The following is a 15,592-nucleotide window of genomic DNA, read 5'->3' as shown; positions in this document are numbered from 1 at the left end:
TTCATGGCTCTAGTGATCTTTTCACCTTTGCATTCTGCAAAAACGCAGTCAGCATTCAAAAGCTGGAGGCAGACAGCCTTCCCATCCCCTGCCTTCCTCGCTGGGGAGGTGCAGTCTCATCATTAGGAAGGTTTTCCCACTACTTGTAGGAGATTCATCCCAAACCCTGAAGGCCACTGTGCTTGCAACCCCTGTGGCCCCTTTTATCATGGCTGGGCTGGCACATGTAGGTCCACATGAGGCATCTGCTCCTTCTGCTCTCAAATTCCCCTCCCTGAGCGTGGGCCAGCTCCAGACCTGGTGACAGCCAGGCCACCCAGAGCAGTGCTGGTGACATGAGGTCACAGCCTGCCCCTGGGACTTGGTTGGGACCAAAACCATTTTTGAAAAACCTGCTCTCAGTCAGTCTAACCTAGAGAAATGTCCTCCCAGTGTGACTCGCTGCTGCTCTAAGTTGACGCAGGGCCCTTTGCAAGTGGTTTGTCCCACTCATTCATCCTCTCCTTCCTTTCCTTCTCCAGCATATGGTGCCATCCAGGGGCCACCCGGTGAAAAGGGAGAGAGGGGTTATCCTGGACCTAAAGGTAAGAAGTGCCATTCTTTCCCTCTCAAGCCCTGTAACACCCAGGAGGCAGCACTGTGCCCACAGACAGCACTGGGCTGCTCAAGGTGGAGCCTTTGCACAGTGGAGGTGGCACCTTCAGGATCTTAGCCCAAGCAACATCTTAAGTTGGTCTTCCTTACTCTGGCCTGTCCCTGTTCGTGCTCAAAGGCAAACGTGGTCTTCTTGTATCTTCAGGTGACCCTGGACCGATGGGCCCACCAGGACGCCAGGGGCACAGGGGACCGAAAGGAGAGAAAGGAGAGAAAGGTGAGAACATCTGCCATCCCCGGGAGAGCAGGGTTGGCCTGTCAGGGGGTGGAGGCTTCCCCAGGCACCAGCCCATCTCTGGGAACCACTGGAAAACCCACACGGCCCCATGTTTTGGTTGTTTTGGTTCTTTTGTCTTTTTCTCCCCACATGAACTTTTCAAATAACCCTCCTTTTGACTCTCTTGTCCCCAGGTGAACAGGTGTATGTGGGCAGAAGAAAAAGACGCAGTGTTGGGGTTTAAGGAAAGAGCCAGCTCAGTTCTGCACTGGGCAGTGTTCCCAGCAGCCCAGAGAGAATTGGCCTGAATCTTCACTGCCTTAATGCTCAACCATCCCTGCTGATGAACTAACCCTTTAGACTTGATAGTTCAGGGTCACTGCTGAGATGTGACCGGCTCTTTCACGTGCCCAGCGTGGCCCTGGCCTGGGTGTTTGCTCCTGTTGCTGATCCTTGGCTTAGCTCCCCTGAGTTCCTGGGCTTCTGTCTCTTCAGGTTGGCAAGGGCTTCCTGTCTCACCCCGTCCAGGCTTCTTGTCTTATTCCCAGCTATGGAAAAACCTGTGTTTTTTTTAACAATTAGCCAGCAAAAAGAAAAAAAAAGCCCTGTAAGAACCCCTGGGACTGAGCTCCCTCTTCTCACGGGGCTTTCCCTGCTGCACGCTCTCCCTGCCCGCTGCCAGCAGGAACCTGGTGAAGCAGGGGCTGGTGGTTCTGAGTGGGGCTGGGGCTCGGGGGTCTCTGGGAAGGGACATGCTGCACTGAGGTACCCCAAACAGTGACACTGAGCCTGTGCCTGGTGGCTGCAGGGGACACGGGGACGAATGCCCGGGCTCTGCCTTCCCCACCCAGCTGTGTGGTGCTGCTCCCCACACTCCCACTGCAGAGCTCTCAGCCCCACCATCACCCCAGCACTTGCTTTGGGAAGTGATGCCCTCCCAACTTGGCAGTTTTGGGGTGCTCCGTGTGCATTAACCCCGAGCCCAGTTCCTTGGACAAACTGGTGCCACTGGGGCTCAGGCAGCGACGGGGGGCAGCAGGTGCAGGGGCTTTGCAGGGAGCCTGGGTGGGCACCTGTTTGTAGCCACCCAGCGAGACGGGACGTGCCCAGGAACCGAACCGAAGCACTTTTAAACTTAAATTTGTTGATCTTTTTTAAAAAATATTTTTGTATTTTTTTTCTGGTTTTTAAACATTGGGGAAAAATAATTGTTCATGTAAACAGCCCAATTAAAGCATGTTTTTCACCCTAAGCTTCCCTGTACCTTGGGTGGTTGGTGCCAGCTGCACCGTCAGCGTGGGCAGATGCACCTGGGGGGTTTGGGGGCTGGTTTGTTCCTCATCACTGGGCCGTGACCCAGACAGACACCCAGCTGCTGCTCAGGTGCTGGTGGTTTCCATCACATCATTAGCAGGAGCCTCTGCACGTTGTCCCAGGTGTGACAGCCACCAGCTTCCCTCTCAGGGAGGTGATACTCATGGAGTTTGAGTATTTTAGTGTTGGGTTGGGGAGGGGGGATCTTGGGGGGTGATGGGGAAGCTGGCAGCCCCTGGTGCAATGCCTGGTCACCATGTGGGTGATGCCACATCAGCTTTATGGTGTTCCTGGGACCATAACACACACACACTCTCACTCACTCTGCAGGGCTACTTTCATTTCAGATACTGGCCAAAGCAGGTCGGTGCCTTGTTTTTAATAGCAAAAAAAAAATTGCTTGAATTGCTTGTTTTCTAGGTTAAAACACCCCTTGTCTATTTTTATTTCCAGCATTAGCAATGGCGAGTGTTGGTGTTGCTTAGGAGAGGTCACAGCAAGGGCCTGTGTGCCCCAGGTCAGCTTTCTGAGCAGTGTTTGCCAATAAAACCTGTGTCCTTCTGGGTGAGTCACACCCTCACCTGCCTCTGCTGAGGTGAGACCTTTCCTTTTAATTCTCCCTTAAAAACAACAAGAAGGAAACATTTGTGTGGTCACGTTTAAGCACAGCAGCTCTGTTCCCCTGCCTGAAGCCACCCCTGGAGTACCAGGGACCACTGTATGGTGCTTGTGGGGTTATCAGGGGGCAGGATCAGGCAGCTGAGAGGGGTCAGAGCCTCCCCAGCCCCTACAGCCCCTCCTTGCCTTTGTAATGCAGCCCCTTGCTCAGGAGGCTCCGCTGCCAAACAAGAGCATCTTGTTCCTGATGTAGGAAGCGGTGGCTGTCATGGGGTGGGGGGGGACTATGGACTTTGGGGGGCAGAAACTGGAGCTACAACCCCCAGGTGAATTCCCATGGACAGGGTGGTCACAGAAAACACAGTCCTGTTTGGCTGGTGCTAAATCTGCCCTCCCACCCTGGCTGTTCTACCTGCAGAGCCACACACTGCACAACATTTACAACTTCTTACACTCAGTTATTTTAAAAATTTGAAATTGCCCCATTCACTCACAGATCACTTCTATTTCACAAGAGTTTTCCATGAACAAAACAGAGGCCATCTCAGCAAACTTTGATTTTTTTATTGTATTTACAGCAGAATTATTACAATATTCTACAGAAAGCCATGAAATCAAACAAATTTTAAAAAGAAGACCAAAAAAAAAAAAAAAAACCCAAACTGTTTTATGGCTGCTACTGCAAGTTCACTTCCATGAGCTGTACATACAGAGACCCTTTGCCAATGATCCATCTGTCTGTCCATTTTTGGTTGCTTTCTGTAAGGCAAAAAATTAACTTGGTTTGCAGTTAAACACGGAACATTCACCAAACTGCTGGAGCCCGGGAGGCCGGCGGTGCCTCAGCCGGGGGGGCTTTGCCCCAGAGGAGCCCTGACAGAAACCAGGGCTGGGACAGTTCAGTGTCACAGAGGTCACTCCATGGCCCTTTCTAGTTTCTGCTCTTTCCACCATTTTCGGATGGCTCACGAGTAAGAAAGAGGTTTTCCCATCCAGCTTGCTAGCTGGGGGAGGGATTTTTGGAAAATCAGAGGGACTTTGGGCTCAGCAACTCCCTTCTGCTTTCAGTGCAGCGGAAGCTCACCAGCCCTTGCTCACAACTGGTTTTGAGCATGTTCTTCCAGAGGAGGTTGTCATCCTCCTCCGGCACCGAGTGCCCAGAGCACAGAAGTAGCTACAGAAATGAAGTAGGAGGGTTGGGGTGAGAGAAAGGGGATGGAGAACAACCCAAAGCTCTGCAAGAGATATAGAGAAACACTACAAAGTTTCTTCTGCCTTCTCCTTGCCTTTGTCCCTTCTCATCTTTTGTAAGACTGAGAAAGGACAGGGCACCCTGGCCTTGACTTGCCCCCAAACCAGGAAGGGTAATTCTCACTGACCTTGTTTTGAGACGTTGTCAGGGAATATGCATGGACACAACAACACAAGGAAGTCTCCGAGATCCAGAATTACAGATTCTGAAGTAAATTGACCAGCTTGTAAATGCTGACATAAAAGCAGAAAGTTCTCTATGCAGTGACCATCCTCAGCATCCCCCCTGCCCCTTCTTCCTGTCACCACTCACTGGCCTCGAGCACTCACGTCCCCTCCCCACGGCACGGGACCCCACAGCAGCAGTTCCCTGGGAGCGACCAGCACTGACCTGATTTGCTCAGTTCACTTTGTCCCCCGGTTTTCAGCAAAGATGTGAGTTTCTGAGGCCAGGGGAGCTGCAGCTGCCCAGCAGCTCTGAAAATCAGCCCACAAAACACTGGATTTAAGTGCCTGAATTTAAAAAAAAACCCTTATCCCAATCTCCCCTGTTACAAAGCATCCTTGGGGTATTTGCAAGACAGACCCTGTTTCAGCTTAAGCCTCCTTTGTGATACCACTGTCATAAAAACAGCATGGTGTGATGGACGTACCCACCCTCCTGCTTCACCAGGCTCGGGCTCTGTTAAGGCGCGAAGTTTCCTATTAATTAAGAAAAATAATTCAGTAGCATGGCCTTAGACTACAGAAAAAGTCCTCTGGGACAGAAGTATAATTTTCTTAACCAGGTGATCAATTACATACTGAATACCCATGAATGTAGTTTTAAAGGGATATTCTTTTAAAACATTGCCTGAAAAAAAACCAGAGATGCAGCTCAGAATGAATAGCAGTATTTTAAAAGTGATGTGAAAAATCACTTTGAGTGGGGGGCAGTGCTGGGTGATGCGGTGCCACCACCTCAGAATAAATTCAGGTTGCAATTCAATTAAAGGTTTTCCTTTAGAAGGTGTTAATAAATCAGGGTCTATCTAATCACTTACAACAACCTCAATATCGTATCTTTTCATGCTGTATGTGCTTCTCATAATCAGCAAAGAGTTTGAAAAAAGAAAAAATTTGTTATATGGGAACAGAGGAACAAATGCTGGGATATTTCCCCTTCACCAGAGCAAAGAACCAGATTCCCCTGGGCTTGAGGAGGCCGGGGTCTGGGACAGCCCTTTGCCCCGGGGCTGTAACCCCTCCTCACCAGCCCCACGGGGGGGGGACACACCATTTATACAGGATGCAGAATCTCATACCAAGAGGGGCAGTGAGACCACCCGAGGCTGGGCTAGCAGAGACCTCCCTGGGCTACCAGCAGTGTCACTGCAGGGGGCCACAAGATCCTGCAAAGAGCTGAGCTCCTGTCACTGCGGGGATGCGAGAAGAGCCATCAGCTCCTCTACTTAGTCCCAGGAAAGCTGAGCCAGTGCCAAAAGCTGCTTTCAGAGCTCAGGAGGAACAAGTTGTGAGGCCTGAATCCGCCAGAGGCCGTAGCCCTGCCACAGGGCTGCTTCTGTGAGAATCAGCTGTAAATGCAAGATCACACTGGGGTTCAGGCACGTTACTGCCTTTGTTCATTTTCCTGGGGGCAGCATTTCTGATGCAGTAAAACATAAAAGTGAGCAAATACTGATTTGGGGTCACCTTTTGAAGAGCACGTGGGGACAACGAGATCTGCCAGAGACTCAGTGAGAAAGTCCATGGGTTTGGGTGAGGTAAATACACCCGACTGCCTCAGAGATGGAGCTTCTGTATTAAAGGGAGGTGACATGATTGTAGAGAGACTGGATTTGGTATCTCAGGAGATCTCTTCCACACCTATGTGAGACTAAATTCATTTGAATTGAGTTCTGTGACACTGATAGAATATTGTACACCTCTTTCATGTTCCACGATACTTAAACCCAATTTTATCAGTCTAAGTGTTTAAGTACCCCTGCTAGTTCCTCTCACCCCTCAGAGAAACATATTTTCAGGCTTGGTAGGGATTCTCAGCAGAGCTCAGGAGGCTCCAACCACCTCCCTCCACGCCCGGAGACCTCCCCAAGCCCCCACTAAGGCTTCGGTCGCCGCCTTCGATCTCTCCCTCCAGCACAGAACTCAGTTACTTATTTGTCCAACGTACAATGAGATGAGATTGCAGGGGCTCACGTGAAAAGGATCCTCAAATAAAAGCTCTGAAGGAGGTGAACAGGATGTCTATTCACAACTTCACTGAAACTGCCAAAAAACCTCAGGAGAAGGTTAACATTTCCCTCTGAGGATGAAGGTAGAGAGAACCCCGGAGCAGAACCCTGCCTGCCCTGTCTGCTCCCCCAGGAGAGCACGGAGCCTGCAGCACACCCAGCTGCAAACAAAGTCTGTTAAAGACAGAGATGAAGATTGTTTAATGTTATTTTAGTAATTTATGTGAATTTATGACGGTGGAGCTTAAAAAGTAAAAGGCCTTCAAAGACATTTTTCATCCTATTGAAAAAAAAACCAACTGAAAGAACTTTGCATTTAGCAACAGAGAACATTCTAGAGATATGGTCTGTGAATTTACAACAGTACACAATACACATTTCTATAATAAAATGCCAGAAATTAAGGCTAGCTATTAAAGTAATTATGCTATCAAAAAGTTACAAAATTTAAATTAAAACATGCATTTTCCAATTTTTTTTTTTTTTTTAACTGTGCTGTAAATTAAGTGTCTTCATTGAGATCAGGTTATCGGTTCAAGCGTCCAAGGATTTCAGCATCCGAGATTTCACCCACATCCCATTCCAGTCCTGTGTCCGTTTGGGAGTTCCTTCCTGTGGATCGACCACTGCTCCCATGGAATGACCCTCCCGTGGAATGACCCTCCCGTGGCCTTCACCCAGCACGAGTTGGCGAAACCCACCATGGGCAGGGGATCCCCAGAGAGGACGGAGTTGGGCTTCCCACTGCAGGAAGCAAATACTGTTCTCCAACCCCAGCTCCAGCAGAGCCAAGGGCAGCCCAGGACACGGCCTTGGTCCAACTCCAATTCCAACCATCAAAAAGGAGAAGCCACCTCCTCCAGCTGCATTTCCCCACCAGCTACAGGAAATGTTGGGGATTTGTCTCCCCGCTGCAGATCAGGCGGGTAAATAACTTATTGTACATCTACCAGCTCAAAAAATAACACCTGCCTGTGTTAGTACGCAGAGACACAAAAGCAAACAAAAAAACCAACCCAGCATCATAAAGTAGTTTGTCTATATATTTAACTTAAATCTTTCTATAAAATAAAATGACTGAAATAAAAAAAAAATAATAATCAAATCTAAGAATTGTAATCAAACGGGACTTTAGCCATGGTTATTTATAAATAGGAGCATCCACCTCCGCTTTTCTGCCGGAGTTTGAAGGAAGGGGCTTTGGTAAGAAGAGGAAACCGGCTCTGCCCGCGGCAGGACCAGAGAGAGCTCGTGCATCCTGCACCTTCAACCGCTTGCTAAAAAATACATTCTACAGTTCTTTCCTTTTGTAGAACTACCCACCTGTAATAGCTAAGGAAAATAATAAACTGTGCATTTTTAAAGTTAGCATTTCTTTCACCTTTACATATTTTAGTGCAAAATATTTTAGGGTGAGGATTTACAACAAAAATGGCAGTAGCAGCAAGAAATCTTCTGGTTTGTACAGTAACGACAACGCTAAGGAGTGTTGGGTTTTTGAAACGACAAAACACCATCCTGTTTGCCAGGATTAGCAGATCTACGTGTTTCAGGCACTGTATTAATTAATTAAACTAGCACCCCATTTCGTTATGGAACTAATGGACAAAACGTGTCACGGAGATCAGCTCAGTTTAATTTATGCCAGAGGTTTCTTTTTAAAGAAGTTGCAAAGGCTTCTGCTTTTACCAATTGTGTTTAAACGTAAGGGTTTGTTTTTCGGATTATTAGCATGTTCTGAGTAATTAGTTCCAGTCCTTGCTATGGAGACACTGCTCAACGCTGTAAGATTTTAAACCTCTCGTGGCAGTTTGAGTTGTGGAATTCTCTCGTGGAGAACTCAGACACTTACAAACACAGAGCAGAACCAATATTACAACCTTTTAAATGTTCACATGGGAAACCATGGGTTTGCGATCAGAAAGAGTGTAATTAATATTTTAGGCTTAAAGTCAAAACCAAAGATAACATATTTTTTGAGACTGAGATAAAACCCCCACTTATTCTTGAAACATGGGAAGGACAGAACGTTACCCTCACACACCAACACCTTTTCTCTTCTCTTCCGTTCGAGAAGTCAAGAAACCGAGGGTGACACTGATTGTCTCCACTGAAAACGAGAGGCGCTGGCTCCTTGGATGTTTGCCACAGAGTAAGTCAGGTCAGACGATGAGGATGGAGAATTCCAAAGATGAAGAAACCTCCAGCAGTTCCCAGAGTTAGGAGCCGGTGGAGTGAAGGCTGGGGATGGGATAGAATTTGGAAATCCGGCTTTGTGTGGAAGGGTTAAGGCATTCGGATTCGCCAGTCATTTTAAAGAAAACTTCCTGCTCCTGCAGTTTTCTGGCAAATTCTTCTTCCAGCGTCTAAAACCCAAAGCAGATTGTCAGGGGATTACAGGGCCAAGTACAAGAAACCCATTATTCTGCTGGCACGGCGGCCGATGCAGCGGCGTCACCTCCCACACCCTCACACAAACAAAGAGAAATCACCCAGCAATCGTGAAACTGCAACAAGACACCCCGGACTCAGCCAGGCAGGGACAGCATCTGCCTGAAGGGTATTTTCTCAGGAGTGTGCGAAAATCTACTTTCCATTTTAAAATAAACCATAAAAACCAAAACCACCCTCTGCCACCCTCTTGCTGTGCAGCGCTCGGGGTTTGCAGTAACCCCCCGGCTTCAGAAATAGATTCCTAAAACCAGATTTACCTCCAGCTGAGGAGTTTTAAATGCAAATAAGCACACAAGCCCCGTGGGAGGGAAGGCAGCAAGAGCCTGGTAACACACAGGCCTTGTTTTGTTGCACACACCCTTTGCTCAGCTTTTTTTATCACCTTTTATTACTCCCTGAACTAGAGCAGTCTTGCACAGCAGCTTGATTCTACAAAAGCGCTGCTTTTTGTATTGTTGCTCTTTGCTAGATCCGACTTGAGATTATTTCCTGCTTCACAAACTGCTCTGATTTACCTTTTTTCTTGGTCTCAGTTTCTCTCTCCATTCCTTCAGTTCTTGGCTGTGCTCTTCATCAAGCTCTTTCAGCTTCTGAGTCTCATGCTCAACCAGTAGATGGCATTTTTCATTCTTAAAACGAGATAAAGGTAATCCTTATGTAAAACTAATTCAGATTAGGCAACTCAACATTTGTACAGTGACATATGTTGTCCTAATTCTTTTTAATTAGCTTATTCCATGTAAATAGTGACGCGAATAATTACAAGATAAAAGGAAGTTAGGAGGCTGCATTATCAAAAGCTGATCTTTCCATCAGGACCAATTGAGATAAGAAATACTCGTAAATCCAAACACAGGGCTGAGGACTCTGAGGCAGGAGCTGACAGTGTTACCCAAAACCGGGTTTCACTCCCTAACGATGCTTTTCAAGGGCAGGCAGCGTTTCTGCTTTGCCTTCTGAAGCCAGTTTGTATCATTTATTAAAATCCATCCCATTAGACAGGAGTTGGTTCTTTGGAACTCTCTCAACTCTTGGTGCCAAGGAGCCGAGAGTCACAAACGGGGCTCAGAAAGGACAGAAATGTGTTTGCAGAAGCAGCCCCAGAATTGCTGTGTATAAAAAGCAAAGGACAATCAACCCACACCTCAGCTTCACGTCCCTCGCCGTGAGGTGCATCTGCCTGACTTTCAGAGGGCTTTTGAAGCACAGAAAGGAAAAAAAATAAAGTATTTGGCTACATCAAATCTTTGATTTTTAAGAGCAGTTGGCAACAGCAGTTTCTGAACCCCATGTTCTTTTTCTAGGGTTCCAGTCCCAGCCGGGTCGGATGCAGAGCACAAAACCACAGGGACAACTGAGAAACACTTGGTGAGACCCGAGCGTGGGCAGGGGCCGGTGTTTCTGGGAGCAGCTCAGAGCAGCCCCAATCTGCGCCATTTTACTTGAGCAGAAACTCTCCCCGGTCTCCCCCAGTGCTCGGGGATTTCGGGAGGCATTAGTGGCACAGGCTGGGACTGTTCTCACAGGATGTGAGAGTGTGAACAGACTGGAACCAGCTTCACTGGTCCTTGGCAGGTTCCTCTACGCCAAAGTTATCAGCAGGTGAACATTTAATGTTTTACAACTGCCTTGTGCCCCTGACACAGGGACAAGCTGATTCAATGGAGAAGGAGCTCTGAGCTCTGGAATACAAAATGCAGAGCAAAAGAGACAGAACAGAGTTCATTATCACAAGGAGAGAATTCCTTCCAAGTACCTGCCAGAAGCTCCTCCAACCAGCAGCCTGCACTTTGTAAAAACCACCTAATTCCATATATTGCTACAAATAATTGCGGGTAGTGCCTGGTGCTGCCCCCACCTCTGCTCTGATCAGTGACGTTCCAGCAAAATCAGGTTAAAAGGAGAAGTTGCCTACAGAAAATAGCACCAGGGACTTGATAGAGGTTCTAGAAGCCATCGTCTGCTTCTGGGTCTTGCTCCTCTTGCATTTAAAATGATTTCTCATTAATTGATGTAAGCCCATGGTGTGGTTACGCAGCGTGCTGCGGCCCTTTGAAAACACACCTGAAAAAACCCCTCTACTCCTTTACCAACCAGTAAAAATGAAGGAAAAGATGTTTCTGCTTCGCCTCTGTCTGTTATTAACCTGAGTCTTCCCACCAAACATTCATTTAACGCCATCTCTTTCTAACCTGGAGCTGGTGCAGCTCCCTGATGTTTGCTTCACACTGTAACTGAAGGTCCCGCATCTGGTTTTCGTGTTTCTGATGCTGAGCCAGTCGCTCGTTCTTCTGTCTCTTCTCTTCTTGAACAGCAAACTAAAATTAAAAATAAAAAGATGGTTTAAATTGTGCCTCTAGACGCAACAGTTTACGAGTTAAAAACCTGTATGTGACAGAATGAATACGTACAGAATAACTGAAGAGAATGGTTTTAAAAGATTTAAGCAATAACTCTATTTTCTATATTCTTTCTTTTTTAAAATTCTTGCATGGGAAATGCCCTCACAGTTTGTCTCTCATTCCAGTTCTCTGTCTCCACTCTAATTTTTCCTTAAAACGCAGCACATTTCACTTTGAGCGCCCTGAAACCATCTCCCTCTGAAGCCAAGTGACACAGCTGCGTTGCCACAGGTGTTGGTTCAGGAGACTGTATTTTCCAGATTTTTCATCCTTCCAGTGCTCTCCATACAACACCGTGACTTGGGACTCTTGTACATCAACAGAAAGCAAACCCCTAAACCTGCTCATTACACTCCCTTCAAAAGAACGAGTGAACACCTGCAGTTTTAGATCAAAAGCTCAGAAAAATCCAGTATTCTTAAAAATATTTCACAGCATCACACGACGGGTGAGGTTGGAAGGGACCTGTGAAGATCAGCTCCCTGCTCAAAGCAGGGTCAGCCACAGCAGGGTGCACAGGGCTCCTCCTGGAACAGGACCCACCACCCCCTCGGGCATCTTCAAGGCCCTTCACGGGACTCGCTCCAGTAAATCCCTGTCTGTTGGGTACTGGGGAGCCCGGGACTGGACCCAGTGCTCCAGGAGTCCCACTGGTGCAGAGGGGAAGGATGAGCTCCTCCAGCCTCATCCAGTGCCTCAACCCAGTTTGGTACCATCTGCGAACTCGCTGGGAGGGCCCTCTATCTCATCCTCACATTTACATCGCATTAAGCACTATGTGATGCATATACACTATTATTAAAACTGTTTTTATTCATTACCTGCTTAATTTTTTCACGATCCTGGTCTGGAGAGGCTAATGAATTGATTCTTAAACTCTTCTTAAACATAGCCATTCGGGTCTTTGCTTCACTTCGTTGGATTTTGGGCAGCCTCGCTCTTTCCTGAGTTTGCTTGTTCTTTAACTCCTCGATCAGGCGCTGATTGTATCTCTGCATCTGTTCTGTTTCCTAGGATGTGAACCATATGGAAATGTTACAGGGTAACTACTTTGTCAGCAGATTTGCATCTCATTTCATCAATAAACACGCTGTTTGAGTCCTAGTGATAGCGCTGGGGAGGAGGGGGGTCTTCCACTGGCTCTGGAGAGCTCTGGATCATGCCCAACCCAAAAGGAATTCTCTAGTGAATACAAACACACACACGTTTAACCAGTGAATCCTAAATTGCATGTTAAAAAGTCAGTGTTATTCAAAGAGAGAAGCTTTTGTGGAAGTGAACTTTCATCACTGCAGTTGTGAAGTGTCAGTTTGCTGCAAAAGTTTCTCCCCGTTACAGGGACAACCCAAAGGGTGAAAAACAACCCTCCCCGGGGGCTGCTCCCGATCCCGTCACGGCCCTGGCTTTGGCTGGGATGGAGCCCACCTTCTCTCCAGCAGCTGGGGTGGGTTTGGGATGGGAACGCTGGTGAGAGCACATCAATGGGTTTGGTTGTTGCTGAGCACTCAAGGCCTTTTCTGCTCCTCACCCCACCAGTGGGGGCTGGGGGTGCACAAGAAGCTACTGGGGGGGAGCTTGGCTGCCAGCTGGGGTTAAACCACAGCAACCACCAAGGAGATCCCACATCACCTCTCCATTTGGTTTACATTTTCAAAAATTGAACTGCTCTGTTTACTGTATTCTATATTATTAATAGAAAAATCGGATATTCTAATATACAAAAGAAAGTGTCAAAGTCAACGCTTACTTTTTCGTGCCTCTTAAGCAGCTGGTGTCTCTGCATGAAGTACTGATCTTTGAGCTGCTGTTTGAGGAGCTGGTGTTTCTCTTGTAGGTGTCGCTCCTCCAGCTCCCAGATGGCAGCTTCGCGGGCTGCAAACAGAGGAGGCTGGTTCAGAGAGTGCAACACACCACGGTCCGTACCGACTAGTGCTCGCTTGGAAGGGGCCTAGAAGAGCACTTTGAACAACGCTATTCCCTGGCAAGTGCTTCTATTACAGTTCTAGGTTAGTCACAAAGGTCTTTGATTCCAAAAAGTTAGGATGGACTGTCAGGGTTTTATTAAAATACAACGCAAATGTCTGTTTTTAAAGAGAGCCTGACGCTGGGTACCTCTCATGAGCTGCTGCTTGTTGTTGAGGCAATCTCGTTCGATAGTGGCCAGTTCTGTCTTCTGCTGCTGAATGATTTTCTTCAGAGATGCATCCAGTTCCTGTTGCTGCTTCTGCACAAACTCCTGCTCCTGGAAAAACCAATAGAAGGAAATTAAATTGTGTTCTTCTAACCAGATTACACTTTAATGTAACTCCCAGTTCTCTCAGCATTAGCTATATATGAAAATAAATACATCTATGAAAATTTGAGCTAACATGCCTTGCCTATAAAATTATGCACCTCTTATATCGAGTAGACTTAATGTTTAAATACTACCTTCCCGAATAAGACCAAAGGCACCAAACCAGCCAGCCATCTGCAATTCATTCCATCTCTCAGCTCTCCTCAAAACAAGCTGCAGGTTCAAAGCCAGCAAAGACAAATACTCAATATAAAGCTGATCTCATGATACCAAGGGTTAATTATTCATGGATGTGATAAAATAAATGTATGATTGTTTTGCTTCAGATGATTAGTTAGATCCTATTTATTTACACAGTTGGAGATCAGATTTCTGTCTCAATCTCGAGTGGTTTATCCTGTCGCGGTTGCAAAGATGCTGAAGTTGGGGGTTCTGCAGGACTCTGTGAAGACACCCAAGAGCTTTGGCAGGACCTGCTACCCACAGGACACGTGAGCTTCTCACCCTGGAGCTGAGCTGGCCCCTCACCCAGCCATTTGCCATGTCCTGATGCCATCCCTGTATCACCTGCATCTCCCCTTACCCAGGGGGTACCAGCCTCTCCTCACCCCGGAGAAGCCGGCAGTGGTAGGAATCCCCCTCCCATGCCCTGAGACCACACTGATGCCTTTCTTCTTTGCAACTATCAAAAAAAAAAACCCCAAACAAAACAAACCAGCATCTACAAGCATGCGAGCATGCACACACAGGCTTTAAGAAGAAGAAATGAATTCAGATGTTTCTACCATGATCTAAAGGTCATTGGCACCAGGCTATGGGTGAGCAGTGGAAGGGTCTCCTCAGCTCCATCTTTGTATTTTATTACTGAACCTGCACTACTCAGCAACATACGGAATTCAATGGTCATTAAGAGCATAGGTTTTAATGCTTTTAAATGCTGGTTGTTTTTATTACGACCAGGAGAATCTTGGTTTTCCTTTTCACAGAAAGTTTCTAATATTCATCGTTCCCAGCAGGCAGCAGAGCTGCACCAGGACAGGTAACAGCCAGAGGTGGAGGAACTCGGTGAAACGTTCTGCTGGTGGCAGCCCCGAGGGTACAAAAGGAACTGAAAGGCTACGGCTGGCAATTAACTCCGATATACCTCATCAAACACATGGACCCATGAAAAATACTGTTCTGTTTCCCTTTCTATATGAAAAGGATAAGGAAACGAAAAGTTCACTATTCTGAGGGTGCAGGCGTATAATTAACACTGTGTTTAATTTGCTAGGAATTTTTTGATTTGGAGGGAGGGGGTGAAAGCTGTTCTGGTGTAGTCCTGGTCAAAAAGCAATTATGCTTGAGCTGCACTCAAACATCTAAATATTGCTGCTGCTCTCCCTCCATGGGAAATGTTAAGATGTTTTAGATCTGCCTGGTTTATTTATGGTGCTAACAATCTCAGAAAACACTCTGGCCTTTCCACTTCCCACAGCTACTCCAGTATCACATAAAAAGATCACAAACTTTACTAAAGAACATGTTGGATGGTGGAAAAGGCAGACAGTGCCAGGGAATCCGCCTTTATAAAATTACCTCTTGGGTTTTTTTCCCAATAAATTATCTTAACATCAACTCAGGTATCTTTAAAATACATGTTTCCACTGCACACACAGCACACAAGTCACACACTGTTTCTCACACGTGCTGAACAACTAAGAAACAGCCGAGAACAGTGTCATATTGTGTTTGTGTGAAACTCCAGTGTCCTGTCCAGAGTTAACAACTACTGGAATTTTCATCTTTTTACTGTCAATAGGTCATAATTACATAAACTTGTGCTAGCTGGTTTGGAGGCAGCAGTGGCATTGATCAGCACGTATGAGCAGAAGGAGAAGAGAAAACACACATCTGGAAAATTAGGGAAATAAAACTTTTTTTTGTTTTGCATTTGAAGACTTACATCCTGCATTTGTGCGTTGAAAAGCGTACATGAAGACAACTGAAAAGACTGAATCATAACCTGAGCAACGCCCTGTGGGACACAATGTACTTCCTATGTCAGAATATAATGAAATACATTTCTGTTCTTTAAAAAAAAAAGAAGAAATGAAATCTGCTGTATGTTATTAATACACACTTCAAACGTCAAGGCTCATCGCATAAAGTA

General features: G+C 46.7%; 2 protein-coding genes across 6 annotated transcripts in view; one reads left to right on the top strand and one right to left on the bottom strand.

Annotated features, from left to right (window-relative positions):
• Nucleotides 1-2,087, top strand: part of COL17A1 (collagen, type XVII, alpha 1) — a 36,316-nt gene extending 34,229 nt beyond the window's left edge. Inside the window, exons 54-56 of the mRNA XM_014958138.1 lie at nt 522-584; nt 800-871; nt 1,066-2,087. Coding sequence (XP_014813624.1) covers nt 522-584; nt 800-871; nt 1,066-1,115 — 185 coding nt within the window. The 3' untranslated portion in view covers nt 1,116-2,087. The remainder of the gene's footprint in view (nt 1-521; nt 585-799; nt 872-1,065) is intronic.
• Nucleotides 2,088-6,484: 4,397 nt separating this feature from the next.
• Nucleotides 6,485-15,592, bottom strand: part of SLK (STE20 like kinase) — a 47,959-nt gene continuing 38,851 nt past the window's right edge. For all 5 annotated transcript variants that reach the window (XM_014958621.1, XM_014958640.1, XM_014958649.1 and 2 more), the window contains 6 exons: nt 13,257-13,386; nt 12,892-13,016; nt 11,966-12,154; nt 10,935-11,060; nt 9,258-9,371; nt 6,485-8,654 (listed from right to left, as the gene is read on the bottom strand). In XM_014958621.1, the coding sequence (XP_014814107.1) occupies nt 8,508-8,654; nt 9,258-9,371; nt 10,935-11,060; nt 11,966-12,154; nt 12,892-13,016; nt 13,257-13,386 (831 nt within the window). In that variant the 3' untranslated portion in view covers nt 6,485-8,507. The remainder of the gene's footprint in view (nt 8,655-9,257; nt 9,372-10,934; nt 11,061-11,965; nt 12,155-12,891; nt 13,017-13,256; nt 13,387-15,592) is intronic.

This window comes from Calidris pugnax, unplaced genomic scaffold (assembly GCF_001431845.1).
Source record: "Calidris pugnax isolate Ruff unplaced genomic scaffold, ASM143184v1 scaffold4, whole genome shotgun sequence".
NCBI classification, from domain to species: domain Eukaryota; kingdom Metazoa; phylum Chordata; class Aves; order Charadriiformes; family Scolopacidae; genus Calidris; species Calidris pugnax.
Note: the sequence above shows the minus strand (reverse complement) of the source record. Positions and strands in the feature narration are given on the sequence as shown.